General features: G+C 41.5%; 2 protein-coding genes across 7 annotated transcripts in view; both read left to right on the top strand.

Annotated features, from left to right (window-relative positions):
• The window catches only part of arrdc1a (arrestin domain containing 1a), a 21,751-nt gene extending 4,369 nt beyond the window's left edge, over positions 1–17,382 (top strand). Inside the window, exons 4-8 of the mRNA XM_077562375.1 lie at positions 99–253; positions 585–767; positions 6,455–6,631; positions 8,554–9,073; positions 16,908–17,382. Coding sequence (XP_077418501.1) covers positions 99–253; positions 585–767; positions 6,455–6,631; positions 8,554–9,073; positions 16,908–16,945 — 1,073 coding nt within the window. The 3' untranslated portion in view covers positions 16,946–17,382. The remainder of the gene's footprint in view (positions 1–98; positions 254–584; positions 768–6,454; positions 6,632–8,553; positions 9,074–16,907) is intronic.
• Positions 17,383–18,090: 708 nt separating this feature from the next.
• LOC144049067 (histone-lysine N-methyltransferase EHMT1-like) overlaps positions 18,091–24,626 on the top strand; it is a 53,388-nt gene continuing 46,852 nt past the window's right edge. For 3 of the 6 annotated variants that reach the window (XM_077561674.1, XM_077561672.1, XM_077561675.1), the window contains exons 1-5: positions 18,094–18,392; positions 18,604–18,725; positions 18,830–18,989; positions 19,653–19,779; positions 23,744–23,826. In XM_077561674.1, coding sequence (XP_077417800.1) covers positions 18,387–18,392; positions 18,604–18,725; positions 18,830–18,989; positions 19,653–19,779; positions 23,744–23,826 — 498 coding nt within the window. In that variant the 5' untranslated portion in view covers positions 18,094–18,386. Of the gene's footprint in view, positions 18,726–18,829; positions 18,990–19,652; positions 19,780–23,743; positions 23,827–24,626 lie in introns of all 6 variants that reach the window. The other 3 variants (XR_013293470.1, XM_077561671.1, XM_077561673.1) reach the window with 3 other exon arrangements.

The raw sequence follows: 24,626 nt of genomic DNA on the forward strand, positions 1-24,626 counted from the left end.
TGTTATTAGTATTGGATTATTAGTCAAGTTACTGCTTCCATTAGTTTAAATAATGACAGTCCCACTCTAAAACAATATGTTCATTTTCCCCCCCACAGATTCTGCTCCAACATCGTTTGATGGCAACTATGGTAGGATAGTCTACAGAATAAGAGCTTTTGTTGACACGCCACGTTTTACCAAAGATTACAGCACAGAGAAAGCATTCTACATGTTGGACCCCCTCAACTTAAACACAATTCCAGACATATGGGTGAGCCATGACCTCTATTTATTTCGATTTATGAATACACTGTTTGGACAATATTGGGCAATTTGGCTTTGATTTAGATGACTACAAACATACAGCTGGGTAGCTCCACAGAGTTTCACATTCATTCTCAAAGGGCAGTTTAGAGACTTCAGTTTCTTATCCTTTATTTAATAACCAAGTTAAAAATAGTCTCATTGAAATGATTATCTTTTTTTAAAGAGAGATTTGGGCAGTGACTATACGCTATTACAGTACAGTATTTAGAGAAATGGGCACAGCTTAATTTAAAAAATACGTCAGCGACTTACTGTAACAGCCTGTCTCTATGCAGGGTCCCTGCTCTTCTTCAGTGATCCAGGATTTCAGCTACATGTTATTAAAAACCGGCACAGTGATGCTGAAAGCACAGATTGACAAGAAGGGTTACACACCAGGCCAGATTATTCAGATGTCAACTGCCATCCACAATAAGTCAGAGAAGAATACAAGCAACATAAGTGCCTCCCTGGTGCAGGTAAACCTTCCTCTAATTACATCAAATTCTCTCAAGTCACATTTTCACCAATCTGTGCTATTTATTTCTACTTGTGTTATGAAACAATTTATAGGAATATACTCTGATCATGCAAGTGTTTCCATCACTGTGTGTCGTTAATGTGACTGTGGAATTTCAATTGAATCATGGCAAACATTATCACGATTATCTGCATTATCATATAAGTAAAGGAATGTAAAACAAACTCCCTAAAAAAAAATCACACTCTGAAAGATGCTTTATTTTGAATACGTAAAATACAAAATCACAGACTAAGTTTGAAATTAGTACTGTTTTTAAAAATAGAAACATTTAACGGTGAAATTTCACACACATGTGAGATCCAATGAAATTAGCTTAAAATGTCAAAACTAGTAACAGTCACATCTCCCGGTAGTGGTGGAACTCGGTTAGGACATCAATTTAATTAATTGCCGACTTGTCTATTAAAACATATTTTGCACAAGTTATATTTTACAATACAATCGGGTTGGTTTGAAAGAATAGCCATAATACAACAAAATTAAAACGAATTACTACATTTTCAGTCACAATACAACTTACACAAACAGATCTAGTGTCAAAGGCAAAAATATGAATACAATTTCAAGCAGAATTTTTAGCTGACAATATTCACAAGGCTCTAAGTCGGTTGACTATTGACCTTTTGCACGTGACGTTACAGCCCTCATGGGAACGCCCCCTCGGGGACACTAGACAGCAAAAGAGCTACTTGCCTGTATTGTAACCATTGAATCTCGTACAGCGTAAAGTCCTTTATCTAATCGATTATCTCATAAAATGATCTTATATTGCGGTGCGGTCGGTTGTACAGACAGACAAAAGAGTTAACCAAATGTTGCTTTTTATCACATACCTACGAATGAAGACGAATGACGTCGATTGATAGCAGCAATCAACAGAAAGGACTGACAGCCCACAAAGTATTCACAGATTTGCAGTGATCATTTTTTGCGAGATTAGTAGATAAATGTTGTAATTAGTAGATAAATGTTCATACATTTTACTAGTAAACGTACACTCTAACAAAGATTGTAACAGAGGTGTCGAATTGCGTGTTTCAAATCACATTAACGAGCCAGATAGTTAGCGTCCACTCCAACTGCACGAACACACAGCTTAGTTTTAAAATGCACCTTCTTCAAAACTATTGAGTGCATTTGACTGCTTAATAATGGAGGATTTCATCTTTGTGCTTGGAGTTTTTCACTCTGGAGCCGGAGTCATATTCATGAAATTACTGCATAGATTGCCACTACTATAGTCATTTGTTTTATGCTAGTAAACATAGTAACATAACATCATCACAACATTTCTATATAGAATGGACTATTTAAAAATAAGTCAGTTAGCATGATAAACAAGTTTTACCTTTGCATTACAAGGTATATTGTCCCCCGGTGTGAGCGTACCATCTCGTCCCAGAGACTCAGCCAGCGACAAGCTTTTGCATCAGCCCTGGTGTAAGGAGAAGAGACGGCATTGACTACATAATGATATAGGGTTGTGTGCTGTGAATTCCGGCAAAGTCGGCGATTTGATTAACTTGGTCAAAACAGCATGCAACAGAAGGTAAAGGGCTGTTTTCAAACTAGCGATCTCCAATTTAGGTAAATATCGCGCTCTATGAGTCCCGACTAACTGTGCAACTTCGACTGACAGGCAAACTTCGGTTGAAGTAGTAGATTCCATGGCTCTATGGGCAATAATAACTTTTAATTTGTAAAATAACAGTCGCTAAGTCACTAAGTCTCTCTGGGTCATTCATGTCCACTTCCATTCAACAATCATTTCCTTCCGCCGTCCGTCATAGGGCAGTCACGTGATCACGTGATGTAGGTGCAAATGGTCAATACAGTATTCAAGCTTCTGAATCACTTTCGGTCAACGAGGGAAAAAACTATTGAGAAGCAGTTAAACTGTTCTCAATTCATCCAAATGTCTAGCCAATTAAGTTATGCTCTTAGTCTGTCGCCTGACACTGGGTGGTGGCCTTAAACATTACAGAGGAAACTCGATTTAATGGGCTCATTGGGTGAAAGGGTTGTCTGTTCGAGCTGATCATCTGTTACGTGGAAGTACTATTTTTCGTGGCCTAAAAACACCCAATACAATAACAAATAATTGTTTTGGACTTTTTTGTAGCCTAAAAATGCTTGGTGCAGTTAAATTTTTTTGTAAATAAATATTTTAAAAAGCTTTAAACTGTTGATAAAGTTTTTCAAGTTTATTCAAATTTACCTTGTTGGTGTTTGTGGAGAGGGTAATGACGTACCTCTGCTTATTTTCTATTTTCATGAGCCTTCTTTTTTCACCTCCCTTACGATTAGATGCCATAGATAAGAATCCCCCCCCCCCCCCGAAACTGTGTATTTACCAAAAAATGTATGAAATAGCATCACAGTAGGCACGTTTTGAGTTGCGTGCCTACTGTGATGCGAAGCTAACAATGCTTTCATACCTTTGGTGGGACTCTTTCCTTCATGTATGTCCTGGTATTGCTTTTAATGTAAAAGTCACCCCTGCCAACATTGCCACCACACTGGCATGCTTTTTAGCCTGCCATAGTCTACTATAAATCTGTTTATCTATGACAAGAGAGCAGTGAAAGCCAGAAACACTTCACTAGTCTGTCTGTTGATTAGCCAGTAAATGGCGTTGCGAATTGCGTCCAATTATGGAGCCAACAGGTTTTTAAAGATACAGTACACAGTATTTGGAGTGGACTGAACACTAAATTCTGTCCGTTGAATCGTATTCTGTTGTTTCCAGGTTCGTTAAATCGAGGTCCCACTTTACAATAGACATCGTCTTGACCGGGTTGGCTCGTTGCATTTGTATTATTGTATGTCGTAGCGGCGCCGAGCAGGTGTGGGCTGACTTTATGCCCCTTGGCTTGGCCTCCGTACATTGGGGTTCACCCATGTGGACGAGAGGGTAGGCTGGGTCCTCACTGTATGTTTGTACCTATTAGAGCTGTCAAAATTAATCGATTATCAAATTAGCCAATTTTTGCAGAAATTGTGTGGGAATGCTGAATGCTAATAGCTGAATGCTAAGATGAATGCTTATGGAGTAAATTGAAAGATAAATTATGTGAAGATTACAAAGTATTAATTGTAGTTAAAAGATAAATGAATAAAAACAACAATTGAACCGCAATCTGTCTTAGGTGGGATTCAAACCAACCTATTTACCGGCTGCGCTAGCTGAAGAGTTGTCCAAGTGGGGTTTGAACCCAGGCCCGCCGGTGTGGCAGGCAATTGCTCAAACCACTGACCTAACTTGTCTGGTTCAAAATCATGGCTTATGGCATATTTATATTGAAAAGTGTCATCTGATGCTGAAAGCTATCAATGCTGAATGGGGACACATGCGTTTAATCATTTCAGTGAAATTATTAAGCATGCCAAAGGAGTCTATTGTGGTTAAACAACTCTTGACGCATCGTGTAGTAGTAACAGTAGACTTTGACGTGCTCCCTGCGGATCAAACACACAGCTCAGTACCGCACTGGTCTGAATCAGGTGAGGAAAAAAAAACAATAAAATATCTCTTAAAGGGGCATGAGTTCTTGCAGATTTTTCGATCCCTCTAGCAAAAAGCGGAATGGAACCCAGCTCTGTGAACGCACCCAGAGTGTTGACACGTTATTGTGCATTACTCATCATAAATAGACTATTGCATTTTTACGACTATTTCTTACCTTTTTAGCAAAAAGAAAACAAGCTGTGGGTCCCGTTTCATCCTCTTAGGTCTTTCCACCTGTTGAACGCTGCTCCAATATTGATCCGCGACCTCCCGCGACGCTTGTCCGACTTTAGTTGAACCCTTTTTATCACACTCGACAGGTGTTATCCTTTCCTGCTCTGTATCCTGACTGTGGTCGGGAGACACAAGAGATTTTTCACTCCAGGGTTGGAGTCGCCTCTGGGAACAACTCCCATTGCATGTACCCAAAGTTTCGGCCCGATGGTCGCAGTCTGACTTTTGGTTTATTATTGTTTTGACAAACATTTATATCCCCTGTCGCACACTTGTCTTTTTCCATGCTCGCGTCCTCACATTCCCGAGTCAACATGTTGTCATCATTGCTCTTTTTTTTTTGGAGTGTGTGTGTGTGCTCCCAATCGTTGCTCAACTCAACCTACATTTCTCAAAGGTTAATGATGACAATGCACATTGCCAGGTGCAATCAATCATATTAATCTAAGGAAGAAACACAAGTAAACTTAACAAACATTTAGCAAATGTGCATCTCGTTTCACAGAACTTTGTCGATGAAGATTTAGGGATTTACTTCCTGACTTCCTTTTCAATGTACCCGCACAAGTCTCTTACCGTTTGGGCAGTTCGTCCACACGGCGACGCCCTTTCAGAGCCTGAAACTTTTGGAACCGGGCTCCAGAGTGGAAAGATTTCAAAACACGCCACGTACGTTCCAATGTGAACACCATATGCGGGATACTCTGCGTGACTGCGCGCGAACCGCCAGTCTGTCAACCATGGCGGATAGCCGTGTCTTATTCATTTTGCGCAACCTTCTTAGCTTTTACAGCAAAATATTTTGCGTGATGTTGTTGTACTGGAATCACCCGCAATTGTCACTTCTCCTGTGTTCGTCTCACTGATCTGTATATACTACTGGATAGCCGATAACCCATACACGCCCGTGCAAGCCGTTAAAGTGACAGGGCGGCCATCTTACCACTCCCATCTCGCGAGCAGACTACTGTATAAACAATACATATACGTACAGATTAGACATGTACTGCTCGTAGATATATATTTCAATACTGTAAATGTATAGGATTGTATGAAAGGAACATTTCTTCAAAAGTCTTGGCCTATCAACTATTTAGATTAGTGGTTCGTCTTCTTCACTGATTCTTCTTCTACGCTTTCCGTTAACTCCCTGTGGCTTCGCTACAGCGCCACTCCAGACTTGGCATATACATTACAGCCGTTAAACGTCCTCAATGTCTTCTTTTTGACACACGCATGTCTTGAAACCTTTCTGTGTGTACAAGTTTCTTTTTGCTTCCGTGTGAACAGGGCCTCATTCTCCTTAGAGCCTCCGGCTTTTAAGGAGGGGTTGCTTAAGAAAGGATTTTCATCAAATGGTCTAAAAGTTTGTCACTGGTGTAAATGCATCATAATTCTCTCATCTTGGCGCATACCCTGGCGTTGGGCAGAACCTTTGTACTTCCCAAATCATCACTTTTCAGAACACATACATACACACACAAATTGCATTGTTGTTCAACCAAGAGAGCAAGCCATTTTCAACATTTTGGAATCGTCGTTAATGTAAAAAAAAAAAAGACACAGACTGAAAAGTTGTCTAGATTTGTTGAAAAAAACATTACATTTATCAAATTGTAACACTGGAGGTTTCGGCCCCCATGCCAGGGATATGCTTTATCACAAGCAGAAATGTCAAAGCTTGCTGACACAAGACTGAAATATTGTTGATGAAAAAACAAATTAAAGACTTATTGAGCTGACCTCAATTTAAAAATTTGAATGTCTATCAAGAACAGAAACTTTCAGGAATGTGATAACAAAATGAAGCCTGTTGATGGTTTAAAGTGACTATTATACAGTGAGTTATGTTTGTGAATTACTGTGTCCTTTTGTTTCAGAGAGTAACCTATCAGACAAAAAAACCCACCATTGACGTGAGGACCATTGCAGAGCTGGAGGGGGGCCGTGTTAAGGCCGGCAAGGAGATGGAGTGGAAAGACCAGATCATTGTTCCTCCTCTTCCTCAGTCATCCATTGTTGGTTGTGACCTTATAAAGATTGAATACTATGTTAAAGTAAGAAAACTCATCTTTATTATGCTTAGCTACAAAGGCACCAGCTTAGCCAATTTTGAATTCCCCCACCCCCACCCAACAACTCCATACAGTGGCTTTCAAAAGTACTTATTTATTTTGTACGTTTTTTAACGTTTACACATTTTTTCACAGCAACAGCCCCAAACGTATTTATTTTGGTATTTTATGGGATTGACCAACATTAAGTGGTTGCATAATTTTGATTTAGAAAGAAAAATGATAAGACATGTAGCACCCTTATAATGTAATTATTTCCTAAAAACGCCTGAAAATGTAATAAAATGTGCTTAAACTTAACTCTATTAATATTGTAATAAAAAATCAGTAATGTAATGTCACAAATAATGTAATAAAAAAATATTTTCAGAGAATTATTACATTATAGGGTGCCACATACACCGTTACTGTAGCAGCACTAAAGCCTTATTTCCACCGCCGGTATCTACGCTACTCTACTCTGCATTTAGCCCCATCTCCACCAACAAATCTATCTGACTCTACTCTACTCTACTCGCTTTTTCTGGTATCTGCTCCTTTGCAGTTTTAAAAAAAGTAGCCCAGTTCCAAAACGTGACGTAATTATTTTGGAGGCCAATGATTGGTTCGAGACATGCCGTCATCAATGTGCAGCTGCGCCAACCACCACCCCGGTAAAACAGCTGCCATTAACAACAAAGAGAGAACAACAATGGCTTCCAAACAGATTAATAATCTCCATTGTTTTCACCTGCGGTTGCTTTAGCATGACATCACTGGCGACGTGAGGAGGGGCTCCCTGGTGGTGGGAGTAGAGACACACACCGCTTTTTGGTGTAGAGTAGAGTAGTAGGGTAGATACCGTCGGTGGAAACGAGGCTTAAAACTCTGATGTAAAAGTGATCTTAAAAGAACACACCACTTAAAACTCATTTTCCAGTATTAGATTAGACATTGTGTGTAAATAATAAAAGTGCAAATATCTCTGGCATCTTATTCCCTGATTTAAAAAAAAAAAAAAGAGAAAAAGATTAAGTATCAAAATAAGAACATTAGCATCCTGACATGCGTCAAGAGTGTGTCGTAAACAGGGAGAAGCCGGTCACTTTTCAAAATAAAATATTTTTAAGCCTCGGCTAATCAATTAACCGGAAGTACAACAAGTTTTTTATTCTTTCAACTGTGCGGTCCGGTCCAAAATGGCCCATGGCCCGTTACCAGTCCGCGGCCCGGTGGTTGACCACTGGGCTGGACTTCACATCATCAACAGTTATCCAAAAGAATGGCTAGAGCAATGTTATGTCCTCTCTTCTATTTTCCATGTTTTTGTAACATAGTTAGCTGTTATGCTTATGATCAGAATAACACTTTTTTCCCCTTTACTTATTCACATACGGAAGTTTGTCCTCTTGGTCATCAGTAACAGTGATCCAAAGAGCTAGTTTCTATTCCTGAGACAAAGCTAACACTCTTTCAGATTTGCAACCCTGTTACCTGCAATCCTGATGCTGTGATTAGTGACAGGGCTGCACTACATTTACAGGGTTGGGATAAAAATTGTACCATTGATATGTAAGATGAGCTAATCAAGCCTTTGATAGTTTATTACCTACTATTCCTACACATGTAGCAGAAAACTAGAAAAGTGAAGGTTTGTTTTTCCAAGAATTTTGAAGCCCAAATGTCCTCCAATTCTGGAATGGCCAATTTAAGCATTTTAATTCAATTCAATTCAAATAAGTTGTCTCATGCGCTTTCCAAATTGAGCAATCCAGAAGGCTATAATTTCTTTAATTGTCTTTTCAGTTGCCACGTGACCTCGTATTTTTCTCCTTATCATTTAGCTTCAAGGAAGTACAGTAATTTGAGATTTTAATGTGTCAGTAAATTCAAATGGTTTAAACTGTTCATTTCTCTTCATTCAGGTCAGCCTTAAGTCTCCAAATGTCCTCTTGACGTTACCCCTTCACATAGGGAATGTCTCTTTGGACAACACGTTTCACCCATCCAGAAATGAATCTCATCGCTCATCTGTCCATATTGAAGAAAAATCATCTGCCTCAGCTTCTGTCGCTACATCATTCCCAACTCCCCTTGCCCCAAAACCGACTCCTCGTCCTGCTCCTCGGTCCAGACTTTCATACTCCAATACTCCAACCGCTCCACCGACTGAATGCCACCAAGCCGCTGAGAGCGGTACACCTTTGAATGGCAGCTTCACAAGCAATCAACACTCCCAACTTGTGTCACCAAGTGGATTTAGTTATGCTCCTGGCCTCTCTTTCTCTAACAGTCATCAGAACCGGTCAGGCACAGATCCTGGAGAAACTCCAATCAGAGGTTCCACAAGGACTCTGGCAGTTCCTTCTAATGAGAACACTGCTAGCCCAGTGTTACCTACAGTTATCCTGCCTCCAAACTACGGGAGTTTATCATACCCACAAGGTTAGTTGGCATATTTTCTTTCAGGCTGTGCTCACATGTATAGACTAGAGTAAGTGGAGTTGTTGCAAGAATTTAGCACCTAGGGGTTGGAGATCACTCATTCAAACCCAAAAAACTTATAAATACGTTTTTTTAAATACTTTGTCCTGTACTCCGAAAAACTGATTTTTACGTTCTATACGTATGTTTATGCCAGAGCATACAGACGGCTTTGATGCAGCTTCTGACATGAAGAGGTCGCTTAAAGCAATGGTAGTTATTACAAAAAACTGTCAGCAGGTGGAAGCAGAGTAAAGCCAGGGCCGTGTTGCAACAAGCTCCTTTTCACAGTGTTTTCAACAGTTTTGTGAATAATGATGAAACTTGGCTATATTCTAATGCTAATTTGCTGAAACAGGGACACAGATACAAATTTACTTTTTTTCCCTGATTAAAGAAGAGACTCTAATCTTTCTTTTGGTAGGTTCCAAAGGTCATTTGGTTGCGCGAACAAATAGTACCATACTCGATCATCGATTTGAGACTCTGTTCGCGATGCTTTTCTGTTGTAGTAGGTTTTCTGACCTTCTTCGCTTTCTTTAAGTAGTCGTTTGACAAACACGAAGGTAAATGTGGCCTGGAGGTGGGTCTGCAGGTCCTCCACGCACTGGGAGGCCGTGTCTGCCGCAGCTAGGTTAGTTTCTCCCAGCTGGTACGTCAAGTGCAGGGGAAGCGTCATTCGCCGTTTGGTCATCATTTCAGAGGGGGACACCCCAGTAGATTTTTGCGGGGTGGCTCGAATCGTCATGAGTATCAGTGGGAGTCGAGTGTCCCAGTCCTGATGGTTAGAAGTCACAAACTTTTTCAGCAAATTTGTCACGGTTAGATTAGTCCGCTCTACCTGTCCTGATGACTGCGGGTGATGGCTAACGTGCAACCGGGCTTTAATTCCCAGCCTTTGCGGTTCAATCGCAACGAAGAGAGACTCTCGAGCGTTGATCCTCAGTTGAAGAAACCTCTGTTGGATGCAAACTGGGCGATCGGCGCACTCACAGTTGGAATGCTGCTCTGGAGTCTCTGGCTGCTGGCGAGGTGCACGCGTGGCGTGGAGGCCGCGACAGGCCCTTGGCTGGCGCATGTCCCGGTTGGTGGTGATGTGCTTGTGCGGTTGAGAGGCCGCAGGCAGGTAGTTTGGAGCACTGCGGGGCGTCTCGGGAGCACGGCTGGAGCAGAAAGGGGTCGCTGGCGCGCAGCGGCTCGGTGCCTAACAGCCGTCGTGGAACCGGGTCGGGGGGGCGCTGCGTGATTCAGATAGGTGGGTCAGTTCTCGGCAGGAACAGACACGCGCGCTTTGGGGATGCGCAGGGTGGTTGCGAGTCCTTGAGCAGTTCATAGGGCGAAGGAGAGGGGAAGAGAGTTCATGGGGTCAGACGTGAGGTGAAGAGAAGAGGGAAGAGAGAGAGGTTCCTTCGCACGCCGGCTTTTAAACTGTGTCCCAGGGGGCCGGCAGTTTGCTTCACGGAAGAGGTGGGACCAGACTTGGTCGACTGAGACCAAGCTTTTGGGATAGTATTTGATAATTTTTTATCAGAATTGACAAGCCAGATGCTTCATTTATCATTCTGAACACATTTCAAACATTACCGCGATCATAAAGTTATTAAGCTTACTAATTAGCTAAACTTAGGTGGCTACAGAAATTACACACATCATTCATTTGAGATAGACATACAGGTTGTGTACAAAGATAAACAACAGGAGTCACTTGATGTCAGTCAAGTACATAGTGTCCGTGTATGTCCCGAATTATGTAGACTTCAGATTAATTAGGAATGTCAGGATTCTTGAGGATAATCAATAGTGACCGCTGGAGGGCACTGTTGTACCATATAACTTTTAAGGGGCATTGTTTCCAAAAAAACACATGGCTAATTCCTGTGGATAGACCAGACCATAAAAGATGGTCTGGGGACTGATAAGCAGTCTTATCGCTATGGTATGCGTTTCCTGGGGGTTATAAACTAAATCCAGTCCCTGCTGGAGGGAAACTCAAAGAGTACCTTTTGAACTGAAAACACAGAGTTAAGACACGCACACACATTCCCCAGGGAGAAATTATTAAAAAGGCAAATAAAATGAAAAAATTTAGGGTGACGGGCAATATTCGTTACACTTTCTTTAGTCTAGTCTTTCACATCTACTTTGGGGGAAATTTTGCCACTATTCCATGCAAAATGAAAATGCAGTCAGTTGAGAGAAGTTGGATGGGTGTCTAGCATAAACTGCCCGCTTCAGGTCCCTGCACAATATTTTGAAAGAATTTAAGTCAGGATTTTGACTAGACATGAATCTCGTTGTTCTTCAGACATTCCTTGGTTGTATTGCTGGAATGCTTTGGATTACTGTCATGTTGCATGATCCATCTTCTACCAGACTGTAACTTCACAAAGAACAGCTTCAGGTTATGTTCCAGGATTTCACAATATTCCTCTGAATTCATGATTCCCTGGACTCTGTGGAGTTGTCCAGGTCCTGAGGATGAAAAGCCAACTTGAACTTAACATTCTCACGCCTATGCTTCACTTGAGGGTGAAGGTTCTTTTGCTGGTATGCAAGTGTTGACTTTTCACCAAACGTGACTGTTTTAGTTGTGACCAAACAGTTCAATTTTGGACTCATCTGTCCACAGAAGGGACTTCCAAAAAGCTTCAGGTTTGTCCAGGTACTCTGGCAACGTTGAGATGGGCATCTTTGATCTTTTTTATGAGCAGAAGCTTCTATCTAGCAAGCCTTCCATGAAAGCCTTATCGATTGACTTTTCTTCTGATCGTTGAAGCATGCACATGTCCCAGATGCAGCAAAAGAGGTCTGCAAATCCCTCAATGTTGATGCATAGGTTGGTTTTTACCTAATTTATCATTTGTCTTGTGGGTCTTGTTGATATTTTAGGTAATCTACTTCTAGGCTGGATTGTAGTAATTTTCAGTGTTCTCTTGTTGCAGATTATTTGCTTCACGGTGGAATGCATGATGAAGCTCCATTTTGTTTTAGATTACTTTATAGCTTTCCCCAGACAGATATGCTGTCACTACCCACTTCCTGAGGTCCCCTGAGATTTATTTTCCTTTCAGCACGACTGACCTGTATGGGTTCACCTAGGTAAAACTAAAGTGACGTGGTTTTGTCTCCGTTTCAGTCAGTGATGCACAATTTCTTTGCTAAACCTCTCATATCATTGATCCATTTCAGTAGTTAGTTTAGCTACCAATTTGTTCTACCTGATCCTACTTGACTAGTTGTTTTAAGCAATGCAGCTCAGCGGTCACTTACTTTTGCACCGACATCTATTGACCCCAAAACTATTTTTAATTTAGTTTTGACTACGTGATTGATTAGGAAAAAAAAGAACAATGCAATGAAATGCTAAACCTACACCTGTTATTTCATATAAAATGTAATGGTTCAGATTTAACAACAAAATCAGGTTTAAACAATTGGAAAATCCAAATTGCTCAAGAGGTTCACAAACTTTTGACCAGCACTGTATATGCACATGGGCACACTCACACGCACACACACACACACGCACACGCACACACACACACGGGCACACCCATGGCAAACAGGTTCTAGGTGTGGGGCCAGATAAAGCACGGCTCAAAGACCTCTTATGATGAACACAATAAATGGTCTTGCGTTTCCCTTGCCCGGATGCGGGTCACCAGGGCCCCCCTCTGGAGCCCGGCCCGAAGCGAGCGCCAGGTGGCCGGGCCTGCACCCATGGGGCTCGGCTGGGCACAGCCCAAAGAGGCAATGTGGGTCCCCCTTCCCATGGCCTCACCACCGGTGGGAGGGGCCAAAGGGGTCGGGTGCATAGTGGGCTGGGTGCCAGCCAAGGGCGGGGACCTTGGCGGTCCAATCCCCGGCTACATAAACTAGCTCTTGGGACATGGAATTTCACCTCTCTGGCGGGAAAGGAGCCTTGAGCTTGTGTGTGAAGCAGAGAAATTCCGACTAGATTAAGTTGGACTCTCCTCCACACACGGCTTGGGCTTTGGTACCAATCCTCTCGAGAGGGGTTGGGCTCTCTTCCGCTCTGGAGTTGCCCACGGTGAGAGGCGCAGAGCAGGTGTGGGCATACTGATTGCCCCCCAGTTTGGCGTTTGTACATTGGGGTTCACCCTGGTAGACGAGAGGGTAGCCTGACTGTTGTTTGTGCCTATGCGCCAAACAGCAGTTCAGAGTACCCACCCTTTTTGGAGTCCTTGGCGGGTGTGCTGGAGAGCGCTCCCTTTGGGGACTCCTTCGTTCTGCTGGGGGGGCTTCAACGCTCACGTGGGCAATGACAGCAGACAAGACTTGGAGGGGCGTGATTGGGAAGAACGGCTGACCCCCCCCCCCCCCCCGTTCAGAACCCAAGTGGTGTTCTGTTATTGGACTTCTGTGCTCGTCACTAATTGTCCATAACGAACACCATGTTCAAACATAGGGGTGTTCATATGTGCACTTGGCACCAGGACACCCTAGGCCGCAGTTCGATGATCAACTTTGAAGAGAGGGGGCTGTCAACTGATCACCACTTGGTGGTGTGTTGGCTCAGATGGTGGGGGAAGATGCCTGTCATACCTGGCAGACCCAAACGTATTGTGAGGGTTTGCTAAGAAAGTCTCGTGGAATCCCCTGTCAGAAGGAGTTTAAATGCCCACCTCCAGCAGAACTTCTCCCCTTGTCCCGGGGTAGGCGGGGCACATTGAGTCAGAGTGGGCCATGTTCCGCGCCTCCATTGTTGAGGCGGCCGATCGGAGCTGTGACCGGTGCCTGTCGTGGCGGCAATCCTCAAACCCGCTATTGGACACCAGCGGTAAGGGATGCCGCCAAGCTATCTTATCGGGCCTTTTTGGCCTGTGGGACTCCGGTGGCAGCTGAGAGGTACCGGCTGGCCAAGCGGAACGCGACTTCGGCGGTTGCTGAGGCAAAAACTCGGACATGGGAGGAGTTCGGTGAGGCCATGGGAAACGACTTCCAGACGGCTTCGAGGAAATTCTGGTCCACCGTCCGGCGTCTCAGAAGAGGAAAGCAGTGCACCATTAACACTAAGTCCTCCTCAATTCCACCGACACGTCTTCCTTTGAAGAAGCAATGTCTGGCGACTCTGAGGTGGGCTCTCCTATCTCTGGGGTCAAATTCACTGAGGTGGTTGGAAAGCTCCATGGTTGACACGCCTCGACATCGCGTGGACATCGGGGACAGTGCCTCTGGATTGGCAGATCGGGGTGGTGTTCCCTCTTTTTAAGAAGGGGGACCGGAGGGTGTGTTCCAGCTATAGAGGGATCACACTCCTCAGCCTCCCTGGTAAGGTCTATTCCGGGGTGCTGGAGAAGAGGGTCCGTCGGGATGTCGAATCTCGGATTCAGGAAGAGCAGTGTGATTTTCGTCCCGGCCGTGGTGTCAGAGTTTGGTCCGCATTGCCGGCAGTAAGTCAGATTAGTTTCCAGTGAGGGTTGGACTCTGCCAGGGCTGCCCTTTATCACTGATTCTGTTAATAACTTTTATGGACAGAATTTCTAGGCGCAGTAGAGGGGGTCCAGTTTGGTGTCCTCAGCATTGCATCTCTTTTTGCAGATGATGTGGTGCTGTTGGCTTCATCAGGCTGTGATCGCCAACTCTCACTGGAGCGGTTCGCAGTTGAGATGAAGATCGGCACCTCCAAATCAGAGATGTTGGTTCTCAGTCGGAAAAGAGTGTCATGCCCTCTACGGGTCAGGTATGAGATCCTGCCCTAAATTGAGGAGTTCAAGTATCTTGGAGTCTTGTTCACGAGTGAGGGCAGGATGGCGAGGGAGATCGGTGCAGCGTCTGCAGTGATGTGGACTCTTATCAGCCCATTGTGGTGAAGAAGGAGCTGAGTCGAAAGGCGAAGCTCTCGATTTACTGGTCGATCTACATTCCTACCCTCATCTATGGTCATGAGCTGTGGGTCGTGACCAAAAGAACAAGATCCCGGATACAAGCAGCCGAAATGAGTTTTCTCTGCAGGATGTCCGGGCTCTCCCTTAGAGATAGGGTGAGAAGCTCGGTCATCCGGGAGGGACTCGGAGTAGAGCCGCTGCTCCTCCATGTTGAGAGGAGCCAGTTGAGGTGGCTTTGGCATCTAGTTCAGATGCCTCCTGGACGACTCCCTGGAGAGGTGTTCCGGGCATGTCCCACCGGCAGGAGGCCCCGGGGACGACCCAGGACACGCTGGAGAGACTATGTCTCTCGGCTGGCCTGGGAATACCTTGGGATCCCGCTGGAGAAGCTGGTTGAAGTGGCTGGGGAGAGGGAAGTCTGGGCTTCCCTGCTAAAGCTGCTGCCCCCGCGACCCGACCTCTGATAAGCGGTAGAAGATGGATGTGTATTGAGTTTGATAAAATTTAAATTGAGTGCATAAGAAAAATAGCTCTTCATTTAGACACCTTCCATTTGGTCTTTTCTGTTGTATTATTCTTAACTACCATTAATTAAGCTATTTCTGTTCTTGTGCGGCTGGACGGCAATGTTTATACCTGTGGGTAAAACAAAACTTATGTACACTTTCTTTTACATTATACACAAAAACTGACTTTCGATAATTTGCATATGAGCCTGTATACATTTGCATTAGATACTGATGGAAAAACACAAACCACCAAGAATTTACACTTTCTGTGAATCATATACTTGGTGCTAGTCTGCTATCACGGTCACTCGCCAATTTCTAAATTTTAATTTCCTGTACTGGCAGTGGATGTCGCCTGAGTGTGTATCCTGCACAAGTATTCTCTCTACGATGGATGCCTCTCGGTATTATGGCTGACACCTTGTGAGCAAACTGCTCCATCTAGCTTAGGTTAAATCACGGCTTTTCAGAATCGCCCAGTTTTGCCAATATAAATAAATAAATATATATTATTATAAATATATATTAATATAAATTATGCTTGGTTCAAAAGGAATTTACATAATTATAGTATCTCTACTTTTTTTTGTAATTGGTCTTAATATGTTTAAATGCTTAAACATTTTCTTGTTTTGTACCAAAAAATAGTTTCAATAATCGTGATTTTTTTGCATAATTGAGCAGCCCTTTCTTACATAATAAATCCAATAGCAGTGTTTTCAACATTGTCTTGATTATGTATTTATTTATTAAATAACACAACATTTCAACACAAAATAAGACTTTAGATTATTTATTATCATTTAAAATATAAAAATGTAAAACCTAATAGATTTATATTGTCTACTACGAATGTATTATATATTATGTATTTTTTGTTGTTGTAAATTAAATATCCATATTAGTATAGTGGATTAGGCCAATGTAGAAACTAATTTAGTAGGTTTAATCCCCACAAATAATCTGTATTAGTTAAAACCCTTCCATGCCACGGAGCTATCAGATACAGTACTGTATACAAGTGGGTATTTACTCGGGGTGTAAGGAAAACTGATTTGAATGGGAATATGAATAGTTACATTTTAAAGTGTACCATCCTTGAATCATGTTGTACCCCAACAATCACGATAGCATCCAGTCTTTTATGAGAGATTCACACCAGGTATAAATTGGCTTAAAGTTGATGATTTGTTGTTTCATTTGATTTAATTAATTAGCATTTAATTAGCATTTTCCTTTATGGGCTATTCGGGCCGAGGCTGGGATTGCACCAAAATACCTATCAACAAGTGCTCAAGTCTCACTGAGTTAAATAAAAAGGTTTGATTATATTGATTGCCTCTTGCACAACAACACAACATTTCAGTGGTATCTAGTAGTGGGCTATACAATATGTTTTTCACAACTTAACTGCCTGTGTGATGATTTGTTTTTCAGAAGCTCCTCCTTCCTATGATGAAAGCTGCAACACATAAACTGGGTGGAGGAATAGGAACCCTCTGAGCATGACTACATCAATTGGAGGATGTTAGTGGCAATACATGCTTAACATCGGATCAGATTTGCTTTCTTAAACGAGAATTTTTTATTTTTAATGTACTCTGCATTTTTTTTTGTAATACATGTATTTTAAATTAGAACAGGCCAGCACATAGTTAACATACTTTTAAATTGGAATAGAAGTCTAAGAAGTGGTTTGTTTACCTTTTGTATCAAGATTTGACCTTGTTCAATATCTTGGAAAATATTTTCTTACCCAACTGTAATTGTTCTAAATTCATAAATCGAGTATTCAGTGCAGGAAAGTTGATTCATAGCTGAGCATCATGTGTAAACATTAAATCATCATGTTAAATAACACAAAATTGATTTAACTTAGAATTGCACTAACTGAATAAACATTATTCCACAAGCTCTGTCACATTACTTGAGCACTTTCTGATGAACATTTATTGAATGTATTCCTCTGCCGAAATAGAGTACACTGGGGCACAATTAGGAGAAATAATCTATTTACATTTGTATGATGATTAAAAGTAAAACTGGCATGCTGATTACCCTCACTGATTAGCTTGGATTAAACTGTAGTAAGAAGAGCTGATCATAATTGGACTCACCTACATCTCCAGAGGGGATCAAAAGTTTGGGCACCCCAGGTAAAAAAAAAAACGATTGTTGGAACGCGGCAAGCAGTGGCCGGAAACGGCGCTGATATGTAAAACCCGGAAGTCCGTGGCATCTACTACCCCATAGGTCAGTACTGTACTATCAATATCTGCAAGCAGAAAGCAAGTATAGTAGAAATTAAGAGGATTTGTGTTGTCTTTTCTCTTAATCTTGTAGCCATGTATTTAATATTGCAGCAGTTCTCATAGTGCAATCTTTTCAACTCAACTTTATTTATAAAACTTTTTAAAACAAGCATTGCTGTATACAAAGTGCCGTACATGTCAGTTAAAATTCAACCGGAAAAAAACCTCAGTAGTGATTTTAGCTTTGTTTTCTGACATTTTCAGCAGTTGTGTGGCCAATGTGAGACTGTTTGGCATATGCTGAAGAAATGCAGAGCTTATGTTAAGGAATGAAAAAAAAGAAAGGAAGGGGGGAGGGTAACCTCAATACTAAAGGAAAATAAACTTTCAGAATTTAGAGTTTTCTGTGACGGCAGCAATAACAAAAATTTTGAATCCAAGCTTCAAGTCCACTTGGTGGCGGTAATGCACCTAAACGCTGGTTTGCCAACCGCCAAATAAACTACACAAGAAGAGGAAGAATAGGAGGAAAAAAGAAAGGCTTTACGTACGTAGAGCGAAAACAACGCATGTGTGGAAAAAGTTGAATATAGACGCACTGATCTCTGTCCGGTTTGGGTAATTTTAGCAAGGAAGACGTCAGGAAATACATCACAACTAAATAATGACGGTAATCCGCAGTACCACCGTTCGATACGAAGAGCATTTAAGGGTTTACACTTACGGTAGTTGTTTAGAGTGACGCGAGGTACAACTGTCCAAACTGGTCACTTCACAAAAAAAAGTGACATTGCAGTTTTGAGTGCGCCCGTTTGCTGAACGCCTTTTAAAGTTTGTATGCTAATAGTAATTTCGTAGACTGATATTTATTTGACCAGCAGTTGAGTTTCACAAGGAGACACATGGACCGCAATGGAGCCATGAAGGGTCCTCCTAGGCCAGACGGGCGATCCTTCAATAATTTAGGGACATTTGTGACAACCAGGGTCAAGTATAATGACAGGTAGGTCAAGAGTAAGAGCAATTGGCAACTCTGTTCTACATAGTCAGCAAACGACCTAGTGGCTCTCTGTTAAAAAAAAAAAAAAGGTTGACATTTCCTTACAGCCTGCCACTTGGCACATCTGGACAACTGAATGCTAAACTTCTTCAAAAGGATGTACCTGTTGCAGCATCCGTCGGAATCTCCGACGCCCAAACATCCAGTACAAGAAATGATCTGGCAACGTCTCTTGAAAATACGCATACAAGTTCACGCGAAGATGAGGTAAAAATCTACTACTGTGCTTTTGTAGAATGAATGGATCCGTCCTTGCCCTTTGTGCCCCATAAATAGTCATTTCGAGTTCTAAAAAGTGAGATGTGCTTAATTGCATGACCAAGTTTTAATATCATTATTTGTGTAAAATGTAAAGAATAAAGATGCTATCACACACTGATAAAATGCTTAAAAATTGATTTAGTTGCTTTGACTTGTATGGATGTTTTGGGTGGCTGATTCTAATATTTGGTTGAATACATTTTCGATAACCAATTAATTGCTAGATTAATAAATATAAAGAATAAAATAACTTTTATTTTTGTCCCTTATAGCCTATCTATTGACCAATTTTGAGATCTTTCTTCGCCTATAAACAGTGAGGTCTTAGTGAGCAACAGAAAAACACACACACACACTAACCCAAGCGCACTTGTTGAGTTCATCAAAATTTTGAGGCTGAAAAACTTGATTGATCTCTTAATTCTGCTACGTGAGGGACAATTGACTACTACCACTATTTTTTGTTTGTTTGTTTTATTTTGTGGATCCTCATATTCACTCTCTTCACCTTTCTTCTTCCCTTGAATGTATTATATTTGACTTAGTACAGTTTTTTTTTTAAGATGTTGTATGCATTAATGTATGTTCATTGCTGTCTTATGTCTAAAGCTTGCTGGGAGGAAAACAAAGATGGACCTGACAGACATGCACACTTATATGTCACCTGAGGTCACAGAGATTTGTGTTAAAGATGGTGAAAAGAGTGCTGCCGTCATCTCTACTAAACCTCACTCAGGTTATTGTTTTTTTCCCCTCTCGTGTGTATTAAAAAACAAAACAGCAACTCATCCCCAAGGGGGACAGATTTTGATCCACAGAGGACATAAACATTTTTATTAAAGAATCGGTCTGTATTCTGATAATACACCCTTTCCTGTGATTAATGTATTTTAGTATTTTAATCTTATTTCTGAATATTCACTCACATGCGTAATTAATGTGTATAAATGATTGTATCCTGGTCCTTAGTGTCACGATTAAATTACAGTATTGTTAGTGAGTTAGAGGGAAAATTATCCAAAGCACTTCTTTTGAGAAACTTTATCTGGGCATGCTTGGTGGCTGAAATGTACATTTTGCATTTTTAAATGTATAATGTAGAAAATGTCTACAGTGTTAGAGGACAAATTGTAACTTACAAAGGTATATCATGAGTAAGAAATGGAAAGAGAATGTCTCTTAATGTAGTAGTTTGGCTAGGATGCAGTGTAAATAAATACAACTGAATCACTGCATACTGCATGTGTGACTATTTCTCACTATAGCCTAATACATTGGTGCCTTGAGATAAGTTTAGTTTGATCCATCCATGATGATGCTAGTAACTCAACACACTCTTGACTTCAAATCATCTTTTGCCGTTGAAATGAATGGAAATACTGGGCCATGTCCTGCCTAGAATTCGGTGGGATTCGTAACAAGTAATGTCTTAACTCTTCTCTGATCTCATGAGTGTGCCACTAAGATTAGTAGCAGTGTGACAAGTGGGCATCATCTTTGTGTATTTTTTGAGAAAAACAACAACATGGAATGAGCACTTCAGATGCATGCCTCTCAATTTCTCCATAACAAAGCCATTCACCAAAAAAGCAAGTACATGACCGATTCTGCTGCTGGTCTTCTCAAATATAGTACTGTTTCTTTTGCGCTATTTAATTTGAGTTTTTAAGGCAAGTAACTTAATTTAAAGTTATCATCATGATCAATTTGGCATGCTGACTTAAAGAACCTCCATGGAATTTTGTCCCATATTGTTGTTGGATGTTTTTAACTGAAACATAACAGCCAATTGGAGTAGGGTTTTCTCGAGAAGCAGATGAAACAAAAGAGTCAAGGATATGAATGGGAGAGCAGAAAATTGCCATTAATTTCATGCAATTTAGGAAAAACAAGTCTTAATTAAAAAAAAAATTATTTTTATTATCTGTCATTGTTTTTTGCGGATTTTTTTTGTATACTAGTTATATCGGTATTTGGTATCAGTATCGAGGACTACTCGAGTTGAGTACCCGTACTGGTACCTGTCAGAAAAAGCAGAGGAGGGCGCATCAATGAATTTTGAGTGTCGGCAATGGTCAACAGTCAGGACACCCTTACGTCATCGGCAATCCGTCAATATTCCAATCCGAACTAAACCGTAATTGTCAGTCCATCAACATTTATTACGTTATCACTAAATTACAGCCACTATTTCAGGACTGACAATACATTCATAGGCGCAGTTAGTCAATCCTCAGTCTGTCAACGCTACTACAGTATTCTTTTCCTTACTAGTGTTGCCACATATAGTATGTGCACACGGTCGTAACTGCTGCAAATACTACTGCGCACGGTTGGTGGACTCAGTTGTAAAATGGCGCACTGAAGGACCCTTTAGAACTGTGCACTAAACTAATGCTTGCATAAGGGGAAATTTACAAGGACATTATCATCGCAGTCTGTAATCATCCGAGCTCTACAATACAGAGAGCCAGAAGAGAAAGAAGGCTTGGAGAATGGTGTGCGAGGAAGTTAGCCTACCTTATGTACAAGTGTTTATGTACTTGTTTACTGCTGGGCAAAAAGAGTGGCTTAGCCTCTGTCCCAGGAAAGAAGTGAAAGTATGCTACTCTGTGGTGTGTCAGTGAAATGGTCGTCCGTCTGTTTTTGCGTCAGTCATCAGCCAAACTGGCTTCTGTTGTTAATTGACTGACTGAGAAGTTCTGTTGGTACTAACCCGGCTATTGATGGATACATTGATGGACGGAAATCCACTTCCATCAATGCTTAGTCTGTCAATCTTTCGAAGTTTCCTGTAATTCATTAATTGTCAACAAAACAGATGTCCGTCATTGATAGATTGATGTCAATATTGATGGAATGCCCACCTCTGGGGGGAAAAAAAGAAAGTGTTATCGAACATCCCGAGTCGAGGACATATGTTGATAGAGGTCGGCATTCTGTCAATATTGACAGGAAGGTCCGTCAATCCGTCAATGAATGGCGCCCGTTTTGTTGACGATCGACGGGAAACTTCTAAAAATGTATGAATTTAGCATTGACGTAAGTGGATTTTTGTCCATCAATGTAATCATCAATCCGTCAATCAATTCGGTAATCCGTCAATGACGAATGTCCCATTTTGGTGACCGATTGACAAATGACGATTAATGGAACATTGACGGATGCCCACCTCAAATGATGGAAACATTGACGGATGCTCATTTTGCTGCGCAATCAACGAATGATGGATTGACGGTTCGGCTTGAAATATTTACTGATTGATGATGGAAGGGTGTCCTGACTCTTGACGATTGCCAAATAATAGACGCCCAAAATTAATTGATGCGCCCACTTCTGTATGTTGAGATAAAGAAGTTGTACTGTTTTTCTTTAATTTGACGGGTTTTTTTCCACCAGATTTTCTGCAGGAGGTATCACACACAAATGTTCCCCCAAAATATTTTTTCTAATTTACTGACCACAAAAAATCTTTTTCAAAATCCTTGATGTGTTCTACTCTGGTTGAAATGGCCATTTCAACCAGACTCAGCATTTTGAAATTGTAATTTTGGGGAACTCTTGTCACATTGGTAATATTGGTCGTTGGCACTGTTGCTGAATCAATTTGGTTCTAATTGCTACTTCAAGGCCAAGGGCCTTTCTTTAGGCAGTTAAGCAGTTTTAAATATACAAGGCATCATTCTGTTTTGTTTAGTTTGGCAGTAAACTTCAACTGGGAGAGGCATCAAACTTCCTGAAGCCCCTTTTTTGACCATCCATCCATCCACTCCAGTTTATCCGAGGTCAGATCGCAGGGGCAGCAGCTTTAGCAGGGAATCCCAGACTTCCTTCTCCCCAGCCACTTCGTCCAGCTCCTCTGGGGGGATCCCAAGGCGTTCCCAGGCCAGCCGAGGGACATAGTCTCTCTAACGTGTCCTGGATCGCCCCCGGGGCCTCCTCCTGGTGGGACATGCCTGGAACACCTCCCCAGGGAGGAGTCCTAACAGATGTCCGAGCCCCCTCAGCTAGCTCCTCTGAACGTGGAGGAGCTGTATTTCGACTCTGAGACCCTCGCGGATGACCGAGCTTCTCACCCTATCTCTAAGGAAGAGGCCCCGGACACTCTGCAGAAAAAAATCATTTTGGCCACTGGTCCTTTCGGTCATGACCCACAGCTCATGACCATAGTTGAGGGCAGGACTGTAGCTTGACCGGTAAATTGAGAGCTTTGCCTTTCTGCTCAGCTCTTTACCACGACAGACCGACACAGAGTTTGCATCACAGCACACTTCTGCATATTGTAAAGTGTGTTGAGTTGCATTCCCTGCCACCACAAAGTGCTCTTATCTCAAGTCTGTGCTTGCAGGTCAAAACAAAAAAATCGGTCCAACGATGGTTTGTATCTCGATGAAGTTGTTATTCAGTTCACTCTTATCTCAAGGCACCACTAGTGTATAGCACATGTGCTTCTATCTATTCTTATATACATATATGTTCTTCTGATTTATGGTCATGATATTTCATATCAGATGTCAAAATAGCAGAGGTTTTTACCTTTAAACTTTTTAACCTATAAATGTTTTTGTATTGATTTTATTCACTATTGAGCTGGGTTTAGAGTCCACCACAAAATGTATGCAATCATGGTAGCTGATTTCAGGTAATATATTACCAGTGTTTTTCTCATTGGCTGCCTACTTATATGATTTTTTTCATAGCTGTGAAGAAGAAGAAAAGGAAAATGGGACTCTACAACTTTGTTCCAAAAAAGAAGGCAAAGCCCTTAAAACACCCGGAAAAGGTAATTTTGTGTACTCTGATAAATAGTATCAAAGCTTTTGTGCCCTAAAAGATTATTTTTAATGTACTACATCCTGTGAATGTGTTTCCAAGAATGTTTTGCGTTGTGGTAGATTAAACGCAACATGATCGACAGCATTCTTTGATTTATTTTAAATAAATGTACTGGTATTATACCCATCCCTAGATTGTTGCAACACTTTTATAATTGTGTTCCTATTTATTATTTCTGATTAACTTGATGATTAGTAAGTTTTCATAACCAGGTTTAGATGTTTCTTTCACGAACTGAAATAAAGACTTAACTGCTGGGCGTGGAAGGGCACTCGGAGGCACTTTTGCTGAGTCATTAAGACTATTAATTAAAATTATTAGAAATATATAGGTATTGGCATATCAGTCATTACATTCACCCAACCATAAATTTTCGATGACGCTATAAGGTTTTGGGTCACATAGAACTGATGTGACAAAGGGACTGCTTAGCAGTCAATCACGGGACACATACGGTATAGAAACCAACAGCCTTTTACATCTCATATTCATACCGTCACTGAGTGGGAGTAAGGCCAGTGACTTTACGCCATCACAAACCTGGTCAGTCATTCCAAATATGAAGTGAAAACTTGATGTTATTGGTGGTGTAGAGGTTTACATGCTGGATTTCAGTGCAGGAAGCGTAAGTTTAGTTCCCACTTAATAACTGTGTGAATGTGAGCATGAATAGTTGCCTGTCTGTATTGTGATTTATTGAATGACTGCCAGTACAGGTGGTCTTGCCTTTTTCCCAATGTCAGCTAC

This window comes from Vanacampus margaritifer, chromosome 3, assembly GCF_051991255.1.
Source record: "Vanacampus margaritifer isolate UIUO_Vmar chromosome 3, RoL_Vmar_1.0, whole genome shotgun sequence".
Taxonomy (NCBI): domain Eukaryota; kingdom Metazoa; phylum Chordata; class Actinopteri; order Syngnathiformes; family Syngnathidae; genus Vanacampus; species Vanacampus margaritifer.